Source organism: Amblyomma mixtum, chromosome 1 (assembly GCF_055824585.1).
Source record: "Amblyomma mixtum isolate Tamu chromosome 1, ASM5582458v1, whole genome shotgun sequence".
NCBI classification, from domain to species: Eukaryota; Metazoa; Arthropoda; class Arachnida; order Ixodida; family Ixodidae; genus Amblyomma; species Amblyomma mixtum.
In genome coordinates, this window is record NC_143012.1 from 101,704,020 (window position 1) to 101,721,821 (window position 17,802).

The 17,802-nt window shown below is 50.4% G+C and overlaps 1 protein-coding gene across 1 annotated transcript in view; it reads left to right on the forward strand.

Annotated features, from left to right (window-relative positions):
* Positions 1 to 479: 479 nt before the first annotated feature.
* The window catches only part of LOC149367342 (uncharacterized), a 70,472-nt gene continuing 53,149 nt past the window's right edge, over positions 480 to 17,802 (forward strand). Inside the window, exons 1-3 of the mRNA XM_089573713.1 lie at positions 480 to 499; positions 4,253 to 4,490; positions 14,149 to 14,224. Of these exons, the coding sequence (XP_089429839.1) occupies positions 480 to 499; positions 4,253 to 4,490; positions 14,149 to 14,224 (334 nt within the window). The remainder of the gene's footprint in view (positions 500 to 4,252; positions 4,491 to 14,148; positions 14,225 to 17,802) is intronic.

A 17,802-nucleotide genomic window follows, 5' to 3' on the forward strand; every position in this document is an offset into this window, starting at 1 on the left:
AAATAAACTGAATTGAATTGAATTGAAATGGCTTGCAATACAGACTTTTGCATGAGCAAAAGAAGCTTACACAAAATTACAAAAAACGGACACTAACATCATTAAAAGAACAAAAAACACTCATATGCAAACTGCAGAAACAGGAAACTGGACACTCTAAAATTAACGCGCTTCATTGCAAACAATGAATGGCAGACGCAAAGGATTCGACCGAGGCCATATTGGCGACTTCTTGCGGTAGAGCATTCCACTCGGATATAGTTCGAGGGAAGAACGAGAAGCGATACGCGCAAGTCTTAGCCTGTGGCATCACAATTGTTTTGCTGTGCTTGCCTCTTGTTTCTCTTCTTTTATTACAGTTGATGTAGATGTGGGAATCAATTTTTGTGTGTTTATTAACTATATTAAACAAAGTTTGTAGGTGATGGAGTCTACGCCGAAATTCTAATGTTGGGAGGCCGGACTGTGTTCTGAGATCAATGATCGAGGCTCTTCTACTGTAAGTATTATAAATAAACTTAAGGGCTTTCTTTTGCACGTTTTCAATGTTATTGATGTCAGTTTTTGTGTGGGTTTATGCAGTTTTTGTTTATGCACTTTTGCCCCTCCTGCTTGGACCTATCTTAGGGTCTGCAGTATTCTATAAATAAAAAATAAAATAAAATAAATGTGGCGTCGCTACCGGCCTGCCTTTGCTTTCGCTTTTTTTTTGCACGCTTTTCCTTTCATCTTTTCGCGCAATTTTACCACGTCAGAGTAATTCACCAGCTAGCCCGACAGCTTGTTCTACTTAAAGATCTCTATGCTCCATGGTTGTTTCGGTGGCTGTAGGCTTCCGTTTATTGCAGAAGTCAGCAATAGAAAGTAAATAAACCATCGTGATTAATACATCAGCATTAGAAGTATCCGTGCAAACGTAAATGGCGATGGCCGTAACGCGTGACGTGCGTGGAACCTTCTGAATACATCGCAGCATGCTCATAGGACTGAGAGCAAAGTGCCCACCGTGGCGGGTGGCAGTTAAATAAATGACTGGTCACGAGATGGTGCTCTCAAAAGCTCCCTGGATGGATGTATCTGAACGAGCCATCTGCCGGGCAGTGGCGCATTCCGCTGCTACCCCCCGCGATGCATGAATGCAGGGTTGTGACCAATGTGGGCATTAGCTACAATAGAGTGAGTAGTAACAAAGAAGTGCTACACTCTTTAAAAAAAAAGGTTAGTTAAAAGGTAGTAAGTGCCGCAGTTACTAACTCTGACTTCCTTTTACTTCCTTTTATCAGCTCTCTTCAAGGTATAGCTAGTAAACGTATCCCTTGCTACCTTTTTACTACCTATGGTCGCTAGTTACTACCTAGTTAGTAACCTTGAAAGCACGAACTGCCGCCGCGGTGGCTCAGCGGTTATGGTGCTCGGCTGCTGACCCGAAAGACGCGGGTTCGATCCCGGCCGCGGCGGCTGGAATTTCTTTGGAGGAGAAATTCTAGAGGCCCGTGTGCTGTGCGATGTCAGTGAACGTTAAAGATCCCCAGGTGGTCGAAATTTCCGGAGCCCCCCACTACGGCCTCTCTCATAGCCTTAGTCGCTTTGGGACGTTAAACCCCATAAACCAAACCAAACCAAAGCACGAACTGATGGGCGAGTTGGTTGTGCATGATATGATTGAAACAGCGCAAGGCCGACGGCCAAAGAAGAGAGCGGAAGAAAGGAGGAAACGGACAACACAGCGCTGAACTAACAACTAACATTTATTTGGCACGCTGCGCGTATAAATACATTCAGGCACCAAAATAGAAAACAACGCATAGAGCTATTCATGCACCCGGATCCCTGCAAGCCAACACAAACTAAGATGTGCACATAACATCAACACATCAGCGCTGCAGTGTGTTGTCCATTCCTCCTTTCTTCCGCTCTCTTCTTTGGCCTTCGGCCTTGCGCTGTTTCAATCATATCAGTTAGTAACCGTTCCTTTAACTCGTTCCTCACACTCATTCGTCCGAAGATTGAATATGCATCAGCCATCTGGGATCCTGAACAAGCCTATCTCATAGCAAACATTGAGTCCTTGCAGAACCGTGCTGCGCGTTTTATTTTTTCAGACTACTCACATACTACCAGTGTCACTGCCCTAAAAAATCGTGCCGAATTAGAAAACTTGTGTTTCCGCCGCAGATTATCACGACTAGCACTTTTCCATAAACTGTATCACCATCCATCGCTCCACCACGATTTTTTCCTATCACCATCAGCCTTCTTTCCACGGCTCGACCATCCGCACAAAGTTAAGCGCATCGCGTGTCGTTCATCTGCATTTGCGAAGTCATTCATACCACGCACTATCAGAGTGGAACGATCTACCAGCACACATAGCCACTGAATCTAACGCCTCCACATTTCTCGATCTCATCCGCAGCGACGTTGGCATTCGAAATATACTGTTGATTGAAATGTATGTTATTGCGTCTGTCTCTCTTTATGGGCAATACGTGCACGCTGTGTACGTTCATTTCTGTTATGGCTTATTGTTTTCTTAAACCTATTATTATATTGCTTTCTATTAGCCTCTTTATTCATCCTCTGGCGCTTAATTATTTTCCCATGTTATATTTAGCCTATTTATTGTTCATTTGCTTGTTAATAATGTTTCTGTTAGATGCGACTCCCCGCCCCCTATGTAATACTCTCGAATGAGGGCCTTTAGGGGTATGTTGAATAAATAAATAAATAAATAAATAAAATGAAGTCAAAGTAAACAAACTGACAGATTGTCGTGCTAATAAATTGGTTTTGTAATTAAACATTTCTGCAAAGGCATATGGTTAGGTAGAATGAGCTGTTTCTACAATCTCAACTTCATAATTAACGCTGGTATCTTAGCTCAACCGGTAAGAGCCACTAGCCCGTAAATGAGTTCGATTTACGGAGTATATGAGACTGCGAAAGATTTCCCTGCATGTGCACACGCACTCTTTCTGATTTGTGCTTTTCCTGCATTCTGAACCTTTGTGTGCGCACGGTAAGGATGTCGATGCCATCACCTAGAATAATTTTTATATGTAAGGCGCGACGAGCTTAAACCAAAGCGTGTGATTTACGGCCAGCACGCTCTGATAGCTCTGTCTGGGTTACGGAATTAGTCAAATTGACTGGGAAGGTTTTTTTTTATTTTCCGAGTAAGCATAGATTTGACAAGCCACGCCAGCACACCGTACGATGAATCTAGCAGCATATGCGAGTTTCTATTCATTTTCTTAGTAAATAATACTAGCTTCCCTTTACTACCTGCAGGTAGCAGTCGTTACTACCTTCCCGTTACTACCTGCAGTTACTAACAGGGTAGTAACTTATGTGACAACCAGTTACTACCCCAAAAGTTAGTAAGTACTACTACCTCTTTTCTAAGAGTGTAACCATTTCAAACGATCCACCTAGGGTCACCTCAGACTCTCTCGTCTTTCCTCTCTTTAGGAACATCAGCAGCGTCTCATGTCGAAAGTTGTTGCAAGACATTTGGAGGCGACCGTGGCAGCGGCTTCCGACGTCTCTGGGGCCGTCTCAGTAGGGTTAATGTAAAACTTTTTGTTTGGCAAGTCGATGAAGCTTACTCTTAGGTAAGACGTTCGGACAGCATAGGAACTTTCACATGTGAGATAGAGAGTTTATCAGCCGCGTGTTCTCCTGTCCATAGGGCAATCATCGTAACAACGCTAGAACGCCAGCCACCAATTGCACCCGGCCCAACATCTGTAACGTGACCGCACGTACGATCGATGTCGCAAACAATACTTCTCGTTCCTGGTTAAGCACAATGCTTGGCCTCTCCATAGTGCCTTCCCACGGAAAACAAATGGCAACAAAAACATCGCGGAGAAATTGCTCTTATGGTGATTTTTTCCCCTTGACAGCTCTTTCCCATGACTGAGGCTTTCGGCGAAGTTACCGCACATGGGCCAAGGTCAGGCTTTGAGGGCTCTTGCGCGCACCCTCCAGTGGACGCATTTAGTGGTCCTGCTGTAGCTATTCTGCCCGATTACGGCACAAAGACTCCAGTATAGCGGGGCTGGCCACGCCCTGTCGCCAGCGGAGAGGCGTCCACTGCGACGGTGCTGTAATTATGCACGCCTTTCTCTCTCGCCTTCTCCTCTCTTGCGTACGAAGGAGAGCATGCGTGACGCCAAAACAGCAGCTGCCAGAAGGCGAAACGGCTGCCGGCAAACCGATTCGCATTTCGTCCTTTCATCGGGTGCAGCCATCGCCTTCGTTGCCCGAGTCAGTGGTGCGTCAAGGACAGTGGCAGTCGCCACTGCACAGCGCATGCCTACTCAGAAGAAGCGGTGGTCAAAACGCTGCTTTCGCTACCGCCCGTCGACTGCAGTTTTCGCAAAGGTGGCATCTTTGCGAGCCTGAGTGTTTTGAGGACGCCGAACTCCTTACGGCCCTTGGCGCTACTTGCGAGATCTCTGACCAAGCGACGTCTGCGCCTGAAGGTACGAGGCCCTGATTCCGCTCAGTGGTCTGTGTCCGCGCCCTTTTGCCCTTTAACACTGCTGTGTGCAGTAATTCGAGTTTGTCGCTTTATTAGCTTATTAATCTCTAGCACAGCAGAGTTTAGGTGTGAGTGCATGCGTTCACACAAAGCTGATACATGAGTGACCTTGTTCGGCCTCTCACAACTAACCATGCGTGGATAGCTTCCGCTGATAAAATACATTCACTGATGCAATGTGCAAGCCTCCGATTCTCGCCGCTAATTACTGAAAAATTTCTGTAGAAGTTTTTAAAAAAGCCTAGTTTATAAAGCGCGCGGCGGGGTTTCTCCGGCCACCGCCTACATGAGCACAGGTAATAGGCCCAGTATCGCAAATGGATGGTGGGCCGATTACATGTGTTGCTGGAGGGCCGCTGTTCTCGCCGCATCGCGGCGCGTGCGAAAGCCCGATTGGCTGGAACGGCTGGAATCAATCCCGGCCCAGCAGAGTGTGGCAACTAAAATTCTCTACATTTGAACTTCACGGGCACGGACGCTTTTCACAGCACGTCGAGACCTTCCCTTGGCCAGGTAACGAGCTGTGTGTCGCAAACTGCCAGCTTGATCTGTTTCGCCACTTGCAGCCTTTCAAATTTGTTCTCACTAATAATAGATCTGGCAGCTCCAAAATCTACTTCCATAGGCACGATTTCCTTCCCAATCTCTACAGCGATGACGTACTTTGACGCCCCACTTTTTACTTGTCTAATACTAAACAACTCGTCGTACTCGCTCTTCACTGCATCTTCCATATTGACGCGAATGTTTGTAGTGTTTTTTCATTCTTCGTAGCTGCCCGCACGCCACTTTATCGCTTTTTTCGTGATGCAAGATGCGCCTATCTCGATTGATCGCATCCAGGCGGAGCCGATTCTATGTTGTTCCAGAATGTTCTAGTAACTTTCGAAGCATTAGCTCGAAAGTTCGCTATCAGCTTTAAAAAAGCATGGCCGAGAGCGGCGGGCATTCTGTCCGGCGACCGCCGAGCACGCTTGTTGCTACGCCACCGCCGAGTGATTCAGTTCTTTGCGGGCGCAAGTCAGCCCAAATAAAGAGTTTCGTTTAGGAGCCATTCTCGCTGTTTTTCTGTTCGCCGGACTGCAGTCACCACTACGTGACAGTATCATCCAACTGCAATTCCAGTTCCGCTTGCCTCTTTCGGCATGTTCTTGCCAAGTGTCCCTTTCCACCGCAGCTGAAGCACACAGAATCTATGTATCTGCAACGCCGTCCCGCATGGGCTCCCAAACAGCGAAAACAACGCCACTGCCTTTCTGGTTGCTTCATGGAGACCACCCTTCCTACTTCCGCCGTCAACTCCTGCTGGAACTCGGGTTCCTGTGCCTTTCCTCACTGCCTTTTGCTGTTTGGCAGTCGTTTCCGCTGTTACTGCTAACTCGTATGATGTCTCGAACGTCAAACTCTTTTCCGCTGGAGCCCTGGAATAGGGGCAACCGACCGTTGCGGATGGACTCATCTGACCACATAAAAAAACCTTGTGCTAAAGCCGAATAAAGTTATCCTATCCTATCCGCTAACAAACGCTCTTGAACCACACTGTCTGAAATTGCAAAAACCAGACGGTCACGCAACATTTCCTCTAACGGAAATTTTGTACCGCTAAGTCCGCAGTTCTCGGATAACTTGCACAAAGCAGTGACATAGTCAGCAGTGACGATCAGCAAGATTTCTGAATCCCATTGAACTCCCCTCAAGGCCCTTTCAGCAGATCGGCATGGTCTTGCTTCGCCCTTTCCCGAAGTCAACATCTGGAAATAAGTGGATCATTATAGCGACTGAGTACCTGACCCGCTACGCCAAGGCAAAAGCCCTACCGCCGCCGCGGTGGCTCCGTGGTTATGGTGCTCGGCTGCTGACCCGAAAGACGGGGCTTCGATCCCGGCCGCGGCGGCTGAATTTCTTTGGAGGAGGAATTCTAGAGATCCGTGGACTGTGCGATGTCAGTGCACGTAAAAGAACCCCAGGTGGTCGAAATTTCCGGAGCCCTCCACTACGGCGTCTCTCATAGCCTTAGTCGCATTGGGACGTTAAACCCCATAAACCAAACCAAACCAAAAGCCCTACCGAACGGAACAGCAGCAGAAATCGCCAAAAGTTTCGTGGAGTGCACTCTTCTGCGACACGGCGCCCCCGATGTGCTCATCACGGACTGAGGAACCGCATTCACGGCGGAACTGCAGCCAGTCATCCTCCATTACAGCCAAACCAGCCACCGGAGGTCAACAGCATACCACCCGCAGACCGACGGACAGACCGAGCGCCTGAACAAAACCATCGCCGATATGCTCGCCATGTATGTCGATGCCGAACACAAGACCTGAGACGTTATCCTGCCTTACGTCGTCTTCGCTTACAACACCTCAGTGCAGGAGACCACCCAGATGACGCCTTTTAGGCTCGTCCATAGCAGGGAGGCCACGACCACGCTAGACGTCATGCTGTTCAATGTTACCGAAGAATATAACGTCGACGTCGCCGCCTACCTTCAACGCACAGAAGAAGCCCGAAGACTTGCCCGATTAAGGATCAAAGACCAGCAGCGGACCGACGCCAGGCACTACAACCTACGAAGACGCAACGCGGAATACAAGCCAAGAAACCGAGTCTGGGTTTGGACACCTATTCGCCACCACGGATTGAATGAAAAACTTTTGCGCCGCTATTTCGGCCCGCACAAGGTTCTTCGTCGCCTTGGTGAACTGGACTACGAAGTCGTCCCTGACGAAATGACTGCATCCCAGCGACGCCGCGTACAAGAAGTGTCCACGTTGTCCGTCTAAAGCCATCCGTTTTATTTGTTGGTAGTCTCCTTATGTTTTAAAGCATCGGGTGGATGCTTCTTTGAGAGGGGAGTAATGCCGCGAATGTTTGTAGTGTTTGTTTGTTCATTCCTCAAAGCTCCTGGCACGCACCTTTATCGCTTTGTTTGTGATGCAACACGCGCCCAGATTTGTCTCGATTGATTGCATCCAGGCGGAGCCGATTCTACGTTTTTCCACAGTGTTCTATAACTTTTTAAGCTTTATTTATTTATTTATTTATGACGTTGAGTGTGCCGCGCGGCATAAAACGTGGTGTTAGTCACGAAAGGTAGAATAAGTTACAGAAATGCATGAAGCCCGGTTGCGTGTAAAAAGTCACATAAGCTTCGGGCATAAATGTTTTTAGTTACCCACACGTTCAAACTAGAGTCATTGTTTGCAGACAGTCCTGCCTCTTGAAGAACTCGAGCGCGCACCAGTGAAGTTCCGGGACATGTCCACAGTAGGTGGTGGACATTGGTGTCGGAAGCGGGTGCCTCGCAGTGAGGGCATTTTTGCGGCGCAGGAATCTTGTCACTTTGCCACTGGTAAGGGCCACTCCGACACGCAGCCGCCTCAGAGAGACCTCCTCCACCCGTGATAGGTTGGGGGGAAGGGGGTAGGTACACGGGGGAATAAGAGCACGTGTACGCTGCCTGAGGGAGGCTGAAGATGTCAGATGTGTCAGAAGTGCATCTGGTGGCAAAGAGACATTTCGAATGTTCGCTCTCAGCTTTAAAAAGAGCATGACCGAGAGCAGCCGGCATACTTTTCGACGACCGCCGAGCGGGCTTGTTGCTACTCCGCCGCCGAGTGATTCAGTTCTTTGCGGGCGCAAGACAGCCCAAATAAAGAATTTCGTTTAGGAGCCATTCTCGCTGTTTCCCTGTTCGCCGTACTGCAGTCACTACTATGTTAAAATACATACGATGCAACGCCGGCTCCTCCTCTGCTGTTGCAACGCGTTTTCACCAGCTCCTCCTCTGACGTCATGCCAGATGGCGCGGCGAGCCGCGCTGCCAGCTGCGGCGGTTGCTAGGCAACGGCTCAGCTCGCGGTGTGGCCACCTGTCGCAGCGAAACGGCGAGAATACGGCCAATGTAGCTCTCGCTACAAAAATGAAGCCGATCGACTTCGTAAACAAGCGCTCGAAAGCTCCGCGTGGTCTTGCCGTGCACGAGGCCAGCACACAGAATGCCCGCGTGGCTGACCGGCGAAAAGTGCGCGACACGACGCAGTCTTCCAGTGCGTGCTCTTGTGTTTCTAAAGTTCTAAGCGATCGCGATCGACGCACGTGTCGTTTGGTAGGATTCCGAACCGGAGGAGCTGCTCTTTGGTCAGCAGTACCCCCCACTCGACGCCCCAGCAGAAATCTCTGACCGCATCGGGTAAGCCGGGGCAGTTGGCGCCCTTCCATCTAGAGTCGGGCGTTTTTTCTGGATCTGCGTCCGGTGGCAGCACAGGAAGACAAAACGTCTCGCACAGTCTCCATGCGGCCGTGCCACTCCAAGCCCCTGCGAGTTGAGCTTCCTCAAGCTGTGTGTACATGCACGCTGCTGCGGCGTAGTGCGGCAAAGGGGTCACTGCAGCGGGCGCGGTTGCCAAGGGCATGGGGCACCAGGGAGCCACTGTGACTCCTACAAGGTGCATGATCCATTTGGTGCATAAAACCCTGCAGAACGCTACCAAGCATAGCATGCTCCATCCTCCGCTGTTGCGCGCGATGCGATGCGTAGTTGTTCGCGAAACTAGATCGGTTCGGCCTTCCCAGAAACCATCCAAACACCAAAGCGTGTAGCTCACCCACTACTGGAGAAGGAGGTAGTGCTGCGCGGGCACCAAACCATAGCTTGCTGCACAATACGTCTTTCAGAAGGCATGTCCTCTCTCTCAGTGGAAACGGAGAAGCGGTGAGACAACTACTTCATTCTGCACTGATGCGACAATCATCTGCCGCATACGAGGAGAGGCGCCGCTCGCCCAAAACATGACTCCCGAAATTGCGACGTGCTCGGAACGGGCATGCACGCTCGGAAGCATGCCAGCCGAACTCCCCGAGCATAGCGCCAGATATTTACTGTCGTTGAACTCACCGCTGGAGAGAGAGGCCCACTCCTCGTGCACGCGGGAAAAGCTACCCACGCTGTCTGCATCACGCAAGAGCAAGGGGGCGTCGTCACCTCATGCAGCAACCTTTACCTGCGAGGAACCAGGCCGTGCTAGGCCTCCCACCGAAGTCGAGCCCTCGACACTGCGCAACAAAGAACCTATCGCGAGCACGTAGAGCGCCGACCAGAGCGGGCAACACTGGCTGACGCCTCGTGTCACCACAAAGGGCGGCGTAGCAACCCCATTTAAGAGGACATCATGGTTCGGCGCAGCAGTATTTCGAAGGAGTTGAGTGGAGACTCTCGGGAAGTTGTAGCATCCAAGGATTCCTTCCGGATACAAGTGCTCTAAGAGACCTAACGCTTTTTTGATTCAGGTGGACCGCGACTCCGCTAGCCCCACACGCAATCGTGCACTCAGTGAGGCCTAGAATAAGGGTTAGTGAGGTGAAAATACTACCACCAGGAACACATCAAGATTGGTGAGGACTAATAAGCTGGTGAAGGAGGTCGTTAACGCGTTCAACAAGAGCTGTAAGCTGTTCCTTTCATCGGTCAACTTTTTCCACCCCAATCAGCATGGCTTCCGTCAAGGCCACTCTTGTGAATCACAGCTAGCTCTTTTCCTTCATGATATTCACACCAACCTTCACCTTAATACACCCGGCGACACACCACGCTTGGAAGACACAAGTGGATTTGGCAGGTCCACGCCACAGTTGCCGTCACGAGGTGAACTGGCAGGCTGGCAGTCAGCTGCCTCTATGGCACATCCGGCATTGGCAACAGTAATCTCAGCAGTGCAGTGACTCCATTCCACAGCCGCACCACCATTTTTTACTTCCTCCGGTTCACGCACAACGAAGACCCGCGCGCCAAGAGTGCCTTGAGTGACGCTATATATTTCCGGTGTTTGTTCCGCAAGGAATTGATTATCGACATCTGCAGACAGCTGACCCGTCTTCCGCCCCCTGCCACGCTTGCCTTCTTTTGGAATACACTCCGTTACCCGTAAGGACCAGCGGTTATCTTGCGGATTATATGCCCTGCGCAAGTACAATTTTTCCTCTTGATTTCAACTAGGATGTCATTAACACACGTTTATTCCCACACCCACTCTGCTCGCTTCCGGTCTCTTAACGTTACACTTATAATTTTCCTTTCCATAGCTCTCTGCGTTATCTTTAAGCCGAACCCTTTTCGTATGCTTCCACGTTTCTGCACACAGGTGAGTACCGGTAAGATACAGCTGTTGTATACAGGTACCGTCAAAAGTATATGGAAGCCAATATTAACGAAAATATTTATTCATTGCCCGCTCAATTCATCCATCCTTGAATACATAAGTGCAGACTAAATGTGACTGTGCGAATTGTATTGTGCACCAACAAACATGGACCATTATGCTTTAGACTTAAAGAAATTAAATTTTTTTGACAAAGTCGCCTTCCATTTACTTTTGACGGCGACTGTACTCTTCTCTTGAGGCATATTGATAAACTGCGATTCATGATCTCAGATAACCTGCCATATGCGCTCCACCCCATTCTTATACTTCTCGTTTTTTCCCTCTCAGGATCAAGGTCAGCGGCCACTCACTCCCTCACACTTCCAATACCTCAATACCAATTGCTAACTGCCGTTCCATAGCTAGACTGTTGAACATTGCTGTGGTTTATTGCATGTTAATTTTTAGACCCACCGTTCTGCTCTGCCCGTCTAACTCATTGATCATGTTTTGAAATTTATTTTTCTTTAAGTTTTTCATCTTCCATTGTGTACTATTTTTATCTTGTCTTTTGTGCGTTTCTCACAGCAGTCTGCTTTTCTTCGACGCGAACGTATCCGCATTCATAATGTGGGTCTTGAAATAACGCTAATATTACGTCCTTGTTTTTTTTATCTTACATTATACGCATTTACGCCTATATTGAATCACTGCAATTCAATGATCTTTAGTTCATATCACTCGTGTACAAAGCCTGGCTCTGTGTGAAGTTGCCCAGCAGACGTTTTTTTTCCTTTCGCTCATCATTGGTGGCTAGTGTCATGTTCAAGTATGATGTTCGGTGGTGTTATTTTGTAGCGTTTTCATCTATATTATTTACTTCCTTGCCAGATTTGTTTGTTTTCTGTAACATGAAAATACCTAGGAGCATTTCATAAAAGGCTGGCAGAATTCCAGAAATGATGTCAAACTGGAGTAAAACCGATATTTAAGCTAGCTATATAGCATCTTTCAAAAAACGACGCAAAAATACAAGGCACGTAGAAAGAACAGTTACCACAGGCGCTGAACCGCAGCTGAGCGTTTATTCACAGAACGTACACTCTGCAAAAATTTATTGGCGACACGAGGTCCGAGGCGATACCCATGGGCACCAGGGGGACGCCTCAGGGAGCAGTCCTCCACTGCTCTTCAACGTTGCCCTCATGCACCTGCCGGAACAACTTAATGTCATAAGGGGAATCCGCCACGCCCTATACGCGGATGACATGACCATATGGACAACGGAGGGAAACATAGGACAGATGGAGGAGGCCCTCCAAGAAGCTGCCAGTACGGTTGAAAAGTATGCTGAAGAATGCGGACTGCGCTGTTCCCCGGACAAGTCGGAGCTCCTCGTCCTGCGAGGGAAGGGGGATACTGCATCGCTGGAAATCTCGGTCCATGATACACCTATTCCCGAGGTGGAAACAATACGGATTTTGGGGCTGCTCATTAACAACAAGGGTGTGAACGCAGCAGCGATCACCAAGCTCCGAACGGTGTGCGAACAAGTCATCCGTATGATATCTCGGATCACAAGCAAGAAAAACGGCATGCAAGAACAGGATACCCTTAGACTAATACAGGCCTTTGTCATCTGCAGGATAGTGTACGTGGCCCCGTACCTTCGTTTGAGGAAGACCGATCTAAACCATCTGGACGTTATCATTCGAACGGCTTATAAGAAGGCACTCGGCCTACCCATGAAAGCATCTACGGAGCGTCTACTAAAACTAGGGGTACACAACACGGCTGATGAATTGATTAGCGCCCATCTTACAAGCCAGGTAGTGCGCCTGGCCACAACTACGACCGGCCGCAGGGTCTTAGAAGATTTAAACATTAGCTTTCCGCAGCAAGTGGCTGGGAGACAAGATATACCTAAAGAGTGGAAGAGCAAATTCCTTACGCTTCCGCTTCCCAAAAACATGCACCCGGAGCATCATCATGCTAGACGAGTGGCGAGGAGCAAGAAGATGAACGAGTGCTATTCAACAAAAGAAGGAGCCTTCTTCGTGGACGCTGCGGGTCCTAGCTGTACAAGGAATATCAAATATCTGGTTGGTTGGTTTATGGGGTTTAACGTCCCAAAGCGACTAAGGCTATGAGAGACGCCGTAGTGGAGGGCTCCGGAAATTTCGACCACCTGGGGTTCTTCAACGTGCACTGACATCGCACAGTACACGGGCCTCTAGAATTTCTCCTCCAAAGAAATTCCATCCGCCGCGGCCGGGATCGAACCCGCGTCCTTTGGGTCAGCAGCCGAGCACCATAGCCACTGAGCCACCGCGGCGGCTAATATCAAATATCTCAGTGGTGCACCAAATGCAAGTCGTGGACGGGCTTTCAGTTCGTAACGGGGATACACAGGCTATGGAGGAAGTAGCGATAGCCCTAGCCGCAACGCACTCCGAATCTAAATACATAGTTACAGATTCCCAGGCGGCTTATAGAAACTATATGCGTGGCAGAATCACGCCGCTAGCCTGCAAAATTCTTAGTCAATGTAGGACTTCAGCTGAACGGAAGGAATTAATATGGGTACCAGGTCACCAGGGAGTTGAAGGAAACGAGCGCGCACACGCTTCGGCCCTAGCTTTTCTTCCCCGGCATCCTTCTATGTCCTCCCTTCCTGACTCTGGCTCCCCCTCTCCGCTAACGACATATTCAGAAATATTGCAACATTTGCGCCTTGAAAGGCAGACACTCCCGAGGCCCGCTAAGGGTCTCAGTAAATCAGAGGAATGTCACCTTCGCAGGCTACAAACTATGTCTTTCAATAACCCAGCTACGCTTCACGCCATTGAGCCCGAGTCCTTTTCGGCACAGTGCAAATTTTGTGGCCAGAAGGCAAACTTGTACCACATGGTATGGGCTTGTCAGAAAAATGACAGCATTGAGATCATAAATCAGCCAACGCGGGAGGGCTGGGAGGCGGCCCTGTCCAGCTCGGACCTCGAGGAACAACGAGCCCTCGTCGCCAGAGCACGGGCAGCGGCTTTCACCAACGGCGTCCCGGACTAGGGACCCGATCAGCCTTCCCTTTAACTAAGGCATTGTGGCTTTAATAAACGTTTTCATCATCATCACAAAACAACAAAGCAGACGAAATAAATGAGGCGTGTGTGGATATTGAAAAAAAAAAAACTTTCACGCAGGGCACGTGTGTCCTTTCTTGCAGAATAATGGGCCTTTGACACCTCCCTACTTCATTAGGGTGCCTACAAAAAATTTTGGTTTGCTCAAGAAGAGGCTTACGCTCCCGTCATTCACTACAGTGCGTTGCTAGATTTTGCTAGCGAGTCATTGTTTCTGGTGTCACTTCTTCCCACGTGCGTTCCCGTTTTCCCAGGACGATTTGTAATCCGAAGGTTAAATTGTTGGCTTCACGCGCCGGCTGTGTGCGTCTCCGTGCAGGTGACAAAGTGCCGCGTTCTTGCAGAGGTGCCGCTGCAGACCCGGTGCCCAACCATGGTCCAGCCCCACTTCATTGGTGAGTTCGCTACGATTCGCACCCGTACAACCATCGAGCAGAGTGGTAATATGCATGGCAATGTGCCTGGAACTGCTCCTCACGGGAGGACCGACCAGAGAGAGCTTTTCAGACCAGTGTCGCCACGCGCGTTAACCTGACTGCAGCGATCAAGAAACACTCGCTGTTTCATACTGTTCTTTTCGCGCGTGCTTGGCACATGCAGAGGCAATTCTGCTTCAGTGGTTCTTCTGTGAATGTGTTCTGCCGTGCTTGAGCTAAACGTGACGACCGCTACGGAACCCAGTCGCACAAACTTCCATGCTTTTCACCGCACTGCATCCACTGAAATATCTGGATGCTTATTGTCGGCTGTTCACGCGGATATGCATTTATTGCTCTCTCCTCCTCTTCGCGTAATCATCTCGACAGTGAAGTAGCGGTTGAGGGGCCTATTAAGTGTGTGTCGCGCATGTCCCCATTCACAACTTCCTCACTATATACACATTTCGCGATAAACATCCGAGTGACACTCGCTACAGGGGCTGTCACCTTTGCACACTTGTAGCGCGCGCTCCCAGACAACCTTTGAGCGTGTGGGGGTAGCTGCTCCTGTCTCTAAGGAAGTGCCCTGGACTCAGCGGGGCAAGTGCAGCCAGAAACCAGCTACCAAGTGACAAAGGGGGCGGTCGTTTGGCGCCCAGCTTTCACCGGTCGCAAGCCAGATAATAGGTCGGAGTCAAAGCCTCACAAAGAAAACAAAACTTATACAGCAAAGAGATGTTGCAAAGAATATAGTATCACTCATAAGAACACATACAAAGTGACCTACAAAACATTTACACATGCTAAACGACACTAGAGAGATACTGCAATACAGCGAAAGGTCTTGCTCCTAAAGTGGTCTCACACACGAGAGATACAAACAAAACCGAATACAATTTGTTCACCTGGCACTGTGACAGTCCGACTATCGGAGGATAACAACGGGGCCGTCCCGGAGTCTGTCCCGCGCTTACTCTCTGGTTCATGGCTGTGTGAGTGTTGTCGAGTCGTGCGGGAGCGCTTCTCCGAAGCATGACACCTATGGCATGGGTGCCGTAGCCAAGTGCTTGTGAAGCGCTCCATCCCCAACTTTTCGCTCTCCGTGTCGGTCCCTAATGTTTTGGGGGTGGTGGTGGTGAAAACTTTATTTAGAACTGGGGAGTTTTGGACACACAGGTCCGCGGGCCCCCGCACGGCCCCACTGCACTCAAACGTTCATGTCCCGGAGGCTCATGACACTGGCAGCCCGACCGGTGGCGATGGCTTGCTTGGCCGGGTCCTCGGAGCGCAGTAGGGTCTCCCAAGCCTCCCAAGTGGTCAGGTGCTCCAGGCCCCGCTGGGGAGGATCCGCGGCGCAGAGGAAAAGGATATGGTCTAGAGTGGCTTTGGGGTGGTGGCAGAGGGTACAGGAGGGGTTTGTGAAGACTTGGTGATAGCGCGAGCGTATATAAGGGGAGGGTGAGGTGCGTGTTTGAAGCCGCCTCCAAAGTGTCTGATGATAATGGTCGAGGGAGGAATGGAGTGGAGGGTAGAGCCGACGCTCGGCTTTGCAGGCCTGCGTCATTTCACTGAATGAGTGCATGCGCTCCCGCGAGAACCCCAGGTCGGAGGCCGCCGGTGCCCGGTTGAGAGAACCTCGCGCTAAAGCGTTGGCGGCCCTGCTGGTCCCTGCATTCCGCGTGCGCAGTGGCGATAGAGTCACCGCACGCTATCACGTGGCGGGATCACGGGGAGCGGGGGGGTGGCTATCGCCCAACACTTCCTCCTGAGTTTTTATGCGAAGCATACTACTTTAGCTACCACTTCAGCCCTTCACCGTGGTTATGCGCCTCCAAATCACGTGATACATGACGTCACACCACGTGACACGATGACGTCACGACAGTGGAGAAACGGGGGCCCACCTCGCGCCGTCGCTGTGGTTGTGCGCCTCCAAATCACGTGATACATGACGTCACACCACGTGACACGATGACGTCACGACAGTGGAGAAACGGGGGCCCACCTCGCGCCGTCGCTGTGGTTGTGCGCCTCTAAATTACGCGACACGATGATGCTTCGCATTCTCCAGGCTTAACCAAGTTAAGCCTCAGCCATTTTTTCTTTCCTCCGACATAGAGCACCAAACGTCTTTCCAAAATTCAGGGGGGCACTTTGTTGACCTAAAGCGCGGTGAGGCGAAAGCCTTAACAGTGGTGCTGCTGCTTGTGTCACTGATGCGTTGTTAAGATGTTAGGCTTCGCCTTTAAGAGTGAAACGCGACAGCGTCTTGCAAAACTTGAGACCCATCTCATTGACCTCGTGTGTAGGAAAACTCATGGAGACGATGGTTCGGGATCGCCTCTCTCCATACATGGAGGGTAAGGGCCTCTTTGCAGACACTATGTTCGGGTTCCGCCCGCACATGTCTGCACAGGATGTCCTACTCCAAGTACACAGGGACATAATACGACCCACAGCCATGCAACAAAACGACAAGCCCATTCTCGCCCTCTATCTTAAGGGGGCGTTTGACAATGTTAAACATGGCACCATACTCTCTAACTTGAACACCACTAACTGCGGGGCGAAGGCCTTCGCCTATGTCAGAGACTTCCTCTCTGCGCGTCAGGCACTCCTCCGGATCGAGGACGAGGAATACGGCCCGTACTCTATGGGTACACGAGGTACACCACAGGGGGCGGTGTTATCACCGCTCCTTTTCAACATCGCCATGATGCACCTGCCCGGCCGACTGGCTCAAGTGGAGGGCATAAAACACGCACTCTACGCAGACGATATTACAATCTGGACCACCGAGGGGAGCCTTGGGGAGATGGAGGACCGCCTTCAGCAGGCCGCCTCCATAGTCGATGCATATGCTGCCGACTGTGGTCTCCAATGTGCTCCCGCCAAATCAGAGCTTCTACACGTCAGGACAAACCACATGGACAACACGTCTCTACACATATCTCTGTCGGGCGGTCCCATCAGAGAAGTGGCAGAGCTCCGGATCCTGGGTCTGTTCATCAATAACAAACTTAAGCCGGACTCTACTATAGCGAAACTCAAGAGCATAGGTGAACAGGCAGGGCGCATGATCCACCGTGTTTCCAACAAGCGGGGTGGTCTGCGGGGCAGGGACGCGCTACGGCTCGCCCATGCCTTCGTGACCAGCCGGATCCTCTACGCCGTGCCGTACCTACGCACCACCAACCAACAAGACGAGCGCATTGACGCCATCATCAGGAAGGCAACAAAGCGAGCATTGGACCTCCAGGTGGCTACCTCCAACGCCAAACTGAAGGCGTTGGGAGTGGTAAACTCCTATCAGGAGTTGCGGGAGGCCCACCTCGTGAACCAATATACGCGGCTATCGCAGACGGTTCCTGGGCGCCGCCTGCTAAACTGCTTACACATCCAACACACATGCATACCAGAGGGGACGGAGAACATCCCGGTGCTGTGGCGCCACATGCTCTTGGTCGCTCCACTCTCTCGTAACATCGACATGGCTTCACATGAAGGCAGACGACAAGCGCGGGTTCGCACGCTTGCGAGGCAGTATGGATATA